The sequence below is a fragment of the Syngnathoides biaculeatus genome, chromosome 13 (genome assembly GCF_019802595.1).
Source record: "Syngnathoides biaculeatus isolate LvHL_M chromosome 13, ASM1980259v1, whole genome shotgun sequence".
Taxonomy (NCBI): Eukaryota; Metazoa; Chordata; class Actinopteri; order Syngnathiformes; family Syngnathidae; genus Syngnathoides; species Syngnathoides biaculeatus.
The window spans coordinates 3,411,335-3,422,977 of record NC_084652.1 but is presented as its reverse complement, the minus strand read 5'-3'; the positions used below and the strand labels follow the sequence as shown (position 1 = coordinate 3,422,977).

General features: G+C 45.3%; 1 protein-coding gene across 4 annotated transcripts; it reads left to right on the top strand.

Moving 5' to 3' along the window:
- The first annotated feature begins 789 nt into the window (after positions 1 to 789).
- mier1b (mesoderm induction early response 1b, transcriptional regulator) lies at positions 790 to 11,537 on the top strand. Of its 4 annotated transcripts, none has more exons than XM_061839219.1 (15): positions 790 to 869; positions 1,790 to 1,914; positions 2,002 to 2,165; positions 3,950 to 3,974; positions 4,430 to 4,578; positions 4,669 to 4,848; positions 5,607 to 5,736; positions 5,816 to 5,883; positions 6,512 to 6,584; positions 6,679 to 6,830; positions 6,937 to 7,018; positions 7,099 to 7,193; positions 8,289 to 8,335; positions 10,348 to 10,475; positions 10,554 to 11,537. In XM_061839219.1, the coding sequence occupies exons 2-15, from the start codon at positions 1,881 to 1,883 to the stop codon at positions 10,850 to 10,852; spliced, it is 1,626 nt and encodes a 541-aa protein (XP_061695203.1). In that variant the 5' UTR covers positions 790 to 869; positions 1,790 to 1,880; the 3' UTR covers positions 10,853 to 11,537. The 4 variants fall into 4 exon arrangements, with proteins under 4 accessions (XP_061695203.1, XP_061695202.1, XP_061695205.1 ...); XM_061839218.1 differs by having other exon boundaries at positions 8,208 to 8,335; XM_061839221.1 differs by lacking the exons at positions 790 to 869; positions 1,790 to 1,914; positions 2,002 to 2,165 and adding an exon at positions 3,145 to 3,279 and having other exon boundaries at positions 8,208 to 8,335.
- Positions 11,538 to 11,643: the final 106 nt, after the last annotated feature.

Here is an 11,643-nt window from a genome sequence, read left to right as displayed (position 1 = left end):
ATCATATATTTTGATTTTGAAATCAAATCAGAATTTCTCGCCCACACCCAAAGAAATAAGAACTCAACATTGTTTCGGTCACTGAAACAACGTCGTGATATTGTTGCCAGTCTTGCAGATCACGTAATGATGTATTTAAAGAAAAAGAGCTCACACTCGGTTCGAGTTCCACTCCATGGCATGAAATCCCAAAGACCTCGAAATCATAACGCCATAAAAAAAAAAAAAAATCTAATTTCACTACTGTCGTAGGTGAGATTAATCTTTTGATGACTCAATGCACTATTTTAATAATTGACAACACGAATTTCTATATTAGTTGTGTTTGTTTTGTAGTACATTATGAAACCGTAAATAAAATCCCCAAAGCAACTTCCGCGAAGGAAGCCCCGCCCTGTAGTTGTTGCCATGACGACGCCTAACTCCGAAACGCCTGCAGGAATGTTAGAAACGCGTTCAAAACGCTTTTCTGCTCGGATTTGATCCGAAAGTGCCGCTTTTACTCATCAGAAGTTTGCACAAATGCGAGTTGGCTGCTTTTGTTTTGTTCTTTGAGCTCCTCGCGGTCGGAATATGTCGGAAGTGCCGAAGGATAAAGCTGCCAAAAGAGACAAGAAGACCAGCAAGGTGCCCTCGGAGGGAAGTCACGGAGTCAAGAACACGGTCGGCAAGACCAAGGAGTGAGTCGAAATCCAGATCACGTTTTTTTTTTTTTTTTTTGGTCACAGATACTTCACTGATTTCATGTTTCAAGATGATATTTCATGAATGAATGATGTCGCCCTGCAGCTCTCTGAGCAACGTGTCGTGCATCGATGAACATCACGACGAGCGGATGGTTGTGACGCTCGAGAACACCTACCAGCTAGGTGAAGCCACGCAAATACAACAACACCGGAAAATGGATTTATGGATTAGTCATTTGGGCCATTTAAAACAGCTCATCCTAAGCGGATTCGTTTAGAAGGGATAGATGGAGGCAAACCAGATGCAGAAACTTATTTTTTGTGACGTTTCTGTTAAACGTTTTGTATCTGTAATCTGAACCCCGCTAAAATGGTGTCCAGGTGGCATAAAAACATTACTTTGGTCTACAGGGAAGCGCCTCAAGTCACTTCAACATAGTTCCTTAATTGGCATCAAGATTTAAAAAATGGCCCTAAAAACACACTTTTATAGTGGCTCGTCGCAGCCGTCCGGTGTGGCTCATTTTCGGCACCGGGGCGCCTCGCTTTACGGCGTTGTTCATAGCCGCCGCCGTCCGCGACGAACAACACCGCCGAGCCGGGGCGCTTTACGGCGCTGTCGTCGCCACGCGGCTGAGTGCGGCATTATCGGCAGCGTTGTTCAGACCGCGATGGCTCACCTTCGGCCGTGAAAGTGGATCGGACGGGGAGGCGCTTTGGCCGTGGTCGCATATCATCTGAATATGGCTGGAAACAATAGTGTAATATTGTTGTGTGATGTTCTCTTCTTCGAAAAGAGCTTCCGCGTCAGAAGGGGGCGTGTTCGTCTCCCATAGTGGGGTCCAACGCGTGTTTTCATTGGCGAATGTCCGGGTGACGTCACGGACAGAGGATGGAGCCAATATGGCGACCGCTTGGATGTCGCAGAATGACACTTCCTGGACGACGCGCTGTCCGCTCATATTTATTGTTTCATATAGACTTTGAAGTGAATGTATTTTTCATTACGATATCTATTTTGGAATGTTCATAGGCATGACACTTGACCTTTAAGGTTGCACTGCAAATGATAACGATTGCTGATTTGTGTGTTTTGACAACAGGACCTCACAAACGCTTCGCTTCCCCCGCCATTTTGGAAATCCTCAAGGACGTGCTCACGAGCTACCTGGAAGAGGAGAAGTACGAAGTGGAATGGGCACGGCAAATGGCAAAAACCTTGTGCGAGGTACGCGGGCGCCGTCGCGACGGGAGTCCCAGACGGGGGCTCGCTTCCGAGCGTCCTCGGCTGATCCCGTTGGATGTCCTCCCCCAGGTGATTCGAGCCCGCGTCAAGGAGCTCATGATCCGCAGGTACAAGGTGGTGGTCTTGGTTCACGTGGGCCAGCTGGCCGGGCAGAGCATGCAGATCAGCAGCCGCTGTCTGTGGGACCCCACCAACGATACCTTCGCGTCGTGGTCTTTGAAGAACACTTCCCTGTACGGGGTGGCCAGCGTCTATGCCGTTTATTTTGAGTGAAGTGCAACGAACAAAGATAAAATACCATCCCAACATTCAGTCTTTCATCTTTTTTTCTGGAAATCAATTTGTGAGGGTTTTGTGACAAAACAGCCATTTCTTAGTATGTGACGTCACGTGACTAAGAAAGCGTAACTGTGATTGGCTGGCTCTTCGGTTCTGACCTGAAGTAACCCTGCCTCGTGGCACAGACGGTGAATTTTCGACAGCGAATCGTAACAACTATTGAAAATGTGATCACTTTCAAATCCTGGGGGCACTCGTTTACTTCCACACATGACCTTCTTTTTGCAAATGTAAAGGAGACACAATTGCCCATTCATGTAAAAAATAAAAATTGCAGCGTTGCCTTACTGGCGGGCTTGAAGTGATGTCGGCTCTCTACGTAGCAACAGAGACGACTTTGTAGATGTCATCATGAACACAATCTCAGTTTCCGACAAAGGATATTCAAAATTTACAGGCGATTCAATTGTAGTGACTCGTGAGGAAAAAGGCAGATATAAACATTTTGTAAGGTTAGGATTTCAGGTGATAGGCAAGTATTTGGAAATAATGATTACCACGTTATTTTGAACATTTGGGGTTTATACTTTCATGGGGAGTCAAATGGTCCCACTTTTAATGGCGGGTCTCTGTCTATCTCAGTCCACGCCCAAAGGGACCCCAAAAAGTTCTGAGTGTCTGCACTTTGATAAGTTGGTTTAAAGCGACAAAGTTAAAGTTCTGTGGGCGCCTCAGCACCCCCAAAAAAGCCCCTGCAAAATGCTTCGGCAGGAAAAAGCTGAAAGAATGGTCAATCAATACTTGACCAAAAATTGGACATTTTGATGGGAGTTTATTTCCTTGATAGGAAATGAAGGTCTTTTGTTTCTTTTGTGACAAGAAAATGACGCGTGGTCCCCTCCGCACACGACGTCGGGCAGACCAGAACGAACGAACGAACCAAAAAACTAAAAACGAAAACAAAACAAAAACAACAGCAACAAACGATTGTGTCGCTGGAGTTCAGGTGGGCGGGGTTGTACATCCGGGTACTGGCGTGACCCTGCTGGATTGCAAAACATGGCGGAGGTAAGAAAGTGAAGTAAATAATCGCAAAATAGAAAAAAAAAAATTAAAATCCAGGCAAAACTACTGCTTTCAGCCGCACGGACATGTGTTGTGTCATACGCGTTTTTAATTACCCGAGCCAGCATCGCATTGCTTGGCTTTTTGGACATTTTAACGCGTTCTTTTATTAGCATGTTGAGTAAACTTCGGATTTGGCTAGCGTTAGCTGCGGCGTTAGCGACTTTGCGGTTCTGTTTCGGAACTCTTCATTTTGCCACATGACGTATTTGGATCACAATTATGTCGCGCTGGTGTGTCTTTTAACTGCGATTTTTTTTTCTCGTCTTTCTTTGTGTGCGCGTGCTGATGTTACCACGCGTAACTTGGAAGCGTTAGCTTGCGTTTGCAATGGAATTAGCGTACAACTTGGGAGTTCCACGCCAGTTTAAATGCGAAAAACGCTCACGGACCGTGTAAGCGGAATAATTCCCTTTATGCCTGCCACACGTACGAACATTTATCAAGTCCAGTTCGAATTTCCAGCAGGAATTCGCGACAGTCTTTTGAGGGACCGCCGAGTGGCAGGCGCGCTTTCTGCGGACCGTTTCCGTCGTTTGGGGAAAAGCTGCTTGTTCATTGTTGCTGCTGATATTTTGATGCTAATTTGGCTTTATGTGTGATTTCGTTGCAGTCCTCCCTTGGGAATTCGAGCCCAGGTATGTGGCGTTCATTTTTGTGGGTGCTTGACACACAAGTTAACATTTTGCTCTCACTTATTTTTGACTTGATTCTAAAATGGTCACATCGCCTTTGCAATCGAGAAATATACGCCGAAGCACACATTTTTAGCGTGATAAAAGACCACAGAATGTGATAAATCTGACTTCTGCATTTGGCTGACCCAAAGCAATTTGTTTCAGTTCAGGTTACTGGGGGAGAACTATCTTTTTAAACACTTGGCATTTCTTATTATTAGTTAAAATATTTTAGAAGAGCAGTGTAGTTACATAGCTATTAATTCTGATTTCTAAGACTCATAAAGAACACATGCATACCTTCACTGACCTGAACTGGAAGTAGTTGATGAATTCATGAGTTTCTCTGTGATTTCCCTGGCCGAATTAAGGCTTATTTGATGATAACCAAATATGTCTCCAACTTGGGTGTTCAGGGGGCTCAGCGGGTTCTGTTGACCATGACTTTGACCCATCGGCGGACATGCTTGTCCACGACTTTGATGACGAACGCACAATGGAGGAGGAGGAAATGTTGGAGGCAGCTGATGAGGCCAACGCCAATGAGATTGAAGATCTCGCACGTGTACGTTTCCAGATGGTTCCTTCTTTTTTTTTTTTTTTTTTGTGCTGCTGGTGTGTCCTAAACAAAGTTGTCACTTCCTTCTCTCGCCAGGAAGGAGAAATGCCGATTCACGAGCTCCTGAATCTGTACGGTTACGGAGGGGCTTCGCCGGCAGATGAGGACGAAGAGGAGGATGAAGAACAGGAAGAAGAGGACGAAGAAGAGGATGAGGACGATGAGCTGGACAATGACGAAAGCAGCAGGGGCACTGGCGAGCTAAAAAGAAATGAGGTTGGTCGGTTAGATTCTGGCGTTTCTTGGCGCAATACAGCGTCGATAACGTTTGCTTTGAAGTGGAATCAGTTAGTATGTCGCATGCACTAAAGAAAACCCGACTGTTGAATTAAATTGATTCAAGATAGACTTGGGCTGGAGGAAAAAAATCAACTTACGTGAGTAAGTCGATTTTGTCTACTCAGACATCTCCGCCGCCGCAGAAGCCACCTGCCCTGCTTATCCTTGTGCCATTTATTGTACTGGATTCAAACTCGCTTGACAATGTTTTAGCACCCTCTATTGGTTGAAAAAAATGGCAGGAGAAACTAATTTGTGTTCGAGGTCTAATCCGGAGGAAATGTATATTTGTCTATCATACAAACGTAGGTGCAATTTCATAAAAAAATATTTTAAAAATTCTCTAATTTCATTTCTGTTGTGTTGAGATTTTTAAAAATATTTTTTTTTTTTTAATGAAAAATTTGCTACGTTTGTGTGATATATAAATAAAATATAGGTCCTCTGGATTAGACCTTTAAAACGCAAGAATAACACCGACAATGTCGGTCGTCTGAGATGTGCTGGCAGATGATGGATGTTTTTTATTTTTTATTTTTTTTTATTATTTCAATGAGCTGTCGACTCGCTCTTACCCGCCCGAGGTGCACCCGCAGCGGGGATGCGATGCCGACAGCGGGTGGAAGGGAAGTGGAGAAGAAACGATGTTGTTAACCTGATGAATATCCTGTGGGGCGCTCGACGTGTCATTTCAGCACGACGGCGTCAAAAACTCCACAACAGCGGAGGACGAGCCCCCGGTGACCTCGGAGGGGCGCACGCGTTCCGTCAGGGGCCTTGGCACATCAGAACTTATTCGTCCGCAGAAGCACAAGTACTTTGAAAGTATGTCGCGTCGCCTTCCTCGCGCTTTGAGTCAATTGCTCGTCGAATGCGTCTCGTAAAATGCGCTGACGTGCGTCAGGTAACAACGACGCAGAGGAGGAGTCGGATGAAGACGAGGATTATATTCCGTCTGAAGATTGGAAAAAGGTGAGGACGACTGCCGTTGATGTTGATACCCAGTTCGAGGTTCGGTTGATCCATCCATCCTTCCATTTTCTTTGCCGCTTATCCTCACGAGGGTCGCAAGGAGTTCTGCAGCCTATCTTGGCTATCGACAAGCACACCCTGAACTGGTTGCCAGCCAATCGCAGGGCACGTAGAGACAAACAGCTGCACTCAAATTTGCCCCATTGGTGCAATTTTGAGTGTCCAATTAATGTTGCATGTTTTTGGGATGTGGGAGGAAACGGGAGTGCCCGCCCGGAGAAAAGCCACGCAGGCACGGGGAAAACATGCAAACTCCACACAGGCGGGGCCGGGATCCAACCCGGGTCCTCAGAACTGTGAGGCCTACGCTTTACCAGCTGCCCGGTTCGGTTGATGTGGGGGGGGGGAAGAGAAAAAAAAAATCAAATGTAGAGCTACAAAACGACAACAAATGAATAGACGGCCGTTTGACCGGAGACGTTCCGATGTATTCAAAGGGTGGCGTTGTAGATGTGTAATAAAGGTTTAGACAGTTCATCAAAAAAAAATGATTTTATTTTTGTGCCCAACACTTCCATCCTTCGGTTGAGCCGCACTAGAAACAGCCTTGTCTTCAAACTCCCAACAGGAGATCATGGTCGGCTCCATGTACCAGGCAGAAACCCCCACTGGCTTGTGTAAATATAAAGAAAACGAAAAAGGTAAAGCTGTAAAAAAGGCAAACCCCCCCCCCCCCAAAAAAAAATCAGACCGCGTATTAATAATCCCTCTGCTTTCTTCTGATTTGCCGCGTAGTTTACGAAAACGACGACCAACTGTTGTGGAACCCCGAGTGTCTGCCGGAAAACAAAGTGGTGGGCTTCTTGATGGAGGCGTCGAGACGTACGGGAGAGGAGAAGGGCGTCGACGCCATCCCGGAAGGATCCCACATCAAGGACAATGAACAGGTGAAGAACCTGCGAGAAATATGTCAGCGGCAGCCCCCCCCCCCGATTCCTCGAACCAAATTTTCCATACGTTTTTAATAAAAAGCCATTTTCCATTTTCCTCCAGGCATTGTACGAACTTGTGAAATGTGACTTTGACACAGAGGAAGCTTTGAGAAGACTTCGGTTTAATGTAAAAGCGGCCAGAGGTACGTGCGTTTACGTTTGATGCAAATAAAAAAAAAAAAAAAAGTTTTACGTTTGAGTGTGAACACTTTCGTCCCTGCAGAAGAACTTTCTGTCTGGACTGAAGAAGAATGTAGACATTTTGAACAAGGGCTAAAATCCTACGGGAAAGACTTTCATTTAATACAGGCCAACAAGGTAAGGGAAACTTTTTTTTTTTTTTTTCTGATCATAATCCATGAGCCATAACAATGAATTACAATTTTAACTACCGTCATTCCCGGGCCTACAGAGCGCACCTTTATACGAGCCTCACCCAGTACATTTGTAAAGGAAATACCATTTGGTACATGCGTACGCCGCAGCCGTGTAAAAGCCGCAAGTACCCACATTCAAACACGAGATATTTACAAAGAAAGAGTTTAACGCTAGCGCTAACACTAGCGCCGCGCTAAAGCTAGTGCTAATGCTAACCGGGTCGGTTAAAATAAAACTTACCGGTAAATATCATACATACGCCGCAACTGTGTAAAGCGCCCACACTGAAATCTACATTGAAACACGAGATATGACGGTACACAGAGTGTAATGCTAGTGCCAAAGCTAGCACTAATGGTAGCACCGTGCTAACGCTAACAGGGTTGGTTAGAGTAAAACTTACCGGCAAATATCACTGAAACATACCAGTAACACAGCAGCCATATGCTAGCACAGCACTAGCGCAGTGCTAACAGGGCCGGTAAAAGTCACTTCCTCGGCACATATATTCCACCGGTCTCACTCTTACCTTTTCCGTTCGAGTGCCCCCTTGCGGCCGATAGAAAAAAAAAATGCACAAATTAGCCGCATCACCGCAGGGTTGAAAGCGTGTGGGGGGGAAAAAAGTGGCGGCTTGCGGGCCGGATATGACGGTATGCAACGCACGTCAAGGTTGAAAAATATTTATCCAAATAAAAATGATGTGAACGAAAAACTGAAATTGCCTTAATCCTGTTGACAGTTTTATCGTCTGTTGAAATAAATGTACAAGCACTGAATAGATTTATAGATCCGATCGCCCTGACGTGAATTTCACACTCGTAAATGCGCTGAGTGTTCGATTTCCCCCCCCCCGTGCAGCCCTCTTTTGCGCCCGTTGTGTTATGACGACATTTTGTGTTGATGATGGCAATAACGGTGATTTTCGTGTGTGTGCTGAATTACATCTTTCAGGTGAGAACTAGGTCTGTAGGAGAATGTGTGGCCTTTTATTACATGTGGAAGAAGTCTGAGCGTTATGATTTCTTTGCACAGCAAACCAGACTCGGAAAAAGGAAATACAACCTTCACCCCGGCGTCACGTAAGTTTGCTTTTTTTTTTTTTCCCGATGATGGTTTGTTTCTATGATTACACGAATCGGATACATTTAGGAAGGGGGAACGACGTGTCTTTTAGGCTGAAGTTCTTGGAACTGTAATTATATATAGAATATGAAAATGAAAGTTGACATCTACTGAGGCATCCTTTTCCTCCCCTGATGATAAAATCAAACTACATTTTTGTGTTCAATTCGGATAATCGAATCGGATTTTGTTTTGCTAAATGCCAGAATAGTGACGTGACGTTCAAGAAAGGCAGAATTTTGCGCCCATTTCAGCAATATTTTGTACCTTTTTTATGTGGCTACAAAAGGAAGCAAGTAAGGGACTGTAAAGCCTTCGCGAGTCAGACGTCATTTTTCCGTTTATAGACGGAATTCCGTCGTTTTAAATTGCATTGATTTAAAAAAAAAAAAAAAAAAAAAAAATCAGTTTTTCTGCAATATTCCGACTGTAACGCGTGCCACAATCCACACTTGTTCATGTTGCCGTCCGACTTTTGCAAGCAAGGTGGAAGATTAGATACACGTCTGTTGATTGGTCGATTGTGTTCCTCCTGACCAATGAAAATGCTTGTTTTATACGAGGCAGCTCAAGGGGCCGTTTTCAAGTCAACACGATGGCGGTGCTTGAGAGGAAACAAATTGATAAATATGTCAAAAATAAGTTCCCATGCGATGCAAAGGAAGTTGCCGCTCTGTTAAGCGACTTCATTCGCAAAATCGATCGAGCACCACAATAACGCGGTGAGAGTTCAGAAGCAATTACTCGCAAAAATGTCGATTATTTACTGATAACGACACATGACGTTAATAATTGTTGCCAAATTCATGCGTTTTAATCATTTAATGAAACGTTTTTGAATGGACACATACGCGTTATGAAAGCACGCCTGCATGCCATGTTGCAAATCTGAATTCAATTTTGTAATTTACTTAGATGGATTTGTAGTTGAATTTTGGGGGGTAAAGGTACGCACCGAAATAATGAATGATCATATTGTGTACATTTATTTATTTGTGTATGGACAAGATATATTTCATTCGTAATACAATTTATAAAACTTGCACGTTAAAATTGTTGATCATCCTTTGATCGTGCTTACGGTTCGAGAAGTGATTTGTTCGAAAACCGAATCGATGTTTCCCATTACAATGAATGGAAAAAGAAATAATGTGTTTCAAACCTAAAAAAAAAAATTGGGCTTTTTAAAGGGTTTTTTTTTTTTTTTTTTAGCTTTTCCTGATAATAAACTGCATAGTAGAAATACATGTATAGTTTAAATACTTTGTGTAATAAAATCAGATATATATTTATTTTTTTGCTCGAAATGTATGCTTTAGTAGTTATGAACACTTGGCTGGGAATGTATTGCCGTATCTGTGGCCTTGTAAAACAAAAAAAATTAACAAGAGTGCAGAATGACTTGAAAAAAAAACAACAATGAGATGGAAAAAAGCATTTCTTTGAAGCCATGATTGGGGGTTAATACGAGACGAGAATGAGAAGGAAAAACTACAGTCACTCGCGTAACACGTATGATTGCGCCGCGCGCAATTATGTCATTTTTCAGCGGCGTGGGTCAGCTGGTCTGGCCGCGCACAATATGTTATTTCCGGGCTTTGTTGAAGGCGTTCCAGTCGATTTTTGTTCAAAAACCGAAGCAAAAAAAAAAAAAAAAATCTACATTTTCGTTCAAAAACCGAGACTTTCCTGTATGTGCTTATTTTTGGGGTCTTAATTCATTTTTTTATTTGTAGTATCTCCTTCCCTCTCTCCCAAAAAATAATGTCGCTATTATGCGGCGTTTGTGTGAGGAAATTGAGATTCATGCTGACGTGCGGCTGTCACGTGACAAGTGGTAAAAAGCGCATCGTTTTTCGGACGGACTGCACGCCGAGTCCGTCCTCACGCGCTCCGGCTCGAGACGCGAAACACGCGACGGGCGCAGACGACGTGCGTGACGGGCCCGCGTGCCGCTGTGTGCCGACAGGGACTACATGGACAGGTTACTGGACGAGACGGAGAGCGTGGCCTCCAGCAGGGCGGCGTCGCCCCCGCCCACCACGTCCAGCAGCAGCGCCAGCCAGTCGGAGAGGGAAGACAGCAGCGGACACAACGGTGAGCGCCGGCGCCGACGGGGACCCAAAGCAAAACGACACCGGGCGGGAGAGACAACCTGACGTTGTTTTTCGACAGGCGTCGCGGGCCACGGTTCCGGCCACCTCGGGGACGGCACGCACGTCGTCGTCCCGCTAAGCCAAGCGAAAGCCGAGCCCGTCCACTCCAACGGCCCGTCGGGCGACGGGCCCCTCCCCTCGTCGGACATCAACCCCAACGGGCGCGGCCGCGAGCAAAACGGTTCTCCGGAACCTCCCGCAGACCAAAGAGACTCGGCGGCGGACAGGCCGGCCAAGAGGGTCAAAATGGAGATGGAGACGGAGACGGAGCCGTTAGCCCAGAACCAAGCGGAAGCTGCCGGAACCCAGCAGAACTGAAGAGTCTCGGTGGAAAACGGTCAGCGAGAAGTCCGTTGAGCAAAAAACAAAAAAAAAAAAACACCGCCGATCCTCAAGCGGGGGAAGGATCGCGACCCAGTCTTGTCTGGCGTCCGGAGCCAACCACGTAGCTCAGAACTTCTGTCGCGACTCGACGGACTCAAAGCATTTTGCCAAGAATTTCTCTTTTTTTCTATTCGTACTCGTTACGAGACAAAAACGACTCCCGTGACTATTTTTTTACACAAGATATTTATATTTTTTAACAGAATCGTCTACGATGTGGATTTTGCTTTTCAAGCCATTTGAACGTTCGCGAACGGCGTCGAGTTTTAAAGTCGTCAAGGGGCAAGCCGCCAACGCCGCCGGTGATGTTTCGTTGCACTTTTCTTGTACATTTTTCGGTGGTTGAGAAGCAGCAGGACCGCATTGGAGAAATGAACCGGCGCCGGTTTGTTTGTGTCCAGCCGCTGACATCAGTGATGTCCTTTAAACGCGTCGGAACCGCAGATGGCTTCGTTTCGGGCTTCTTCGCTTGGCCCTTTTTCTTTTGACGCGTCGGATTTCTACGCTTTGTATCGATTTCTTACATGCGTTGGTACATCTTCCTTTTCTTTTCTTTTCTTTCTTTAGGAGCCCATTTTCCCCATGATAATCTGAAATACACGTCATTTAAAAAAGGTTCCATTTTTTTTCCCCCCTTGTTTGACTCGTGTTCGATTTCGGGCTCCGTCGGTTCTGACGTTGGCAGATTTAGGCCACACCCCCGACGGCTCAAGTTGCCCCCAAAT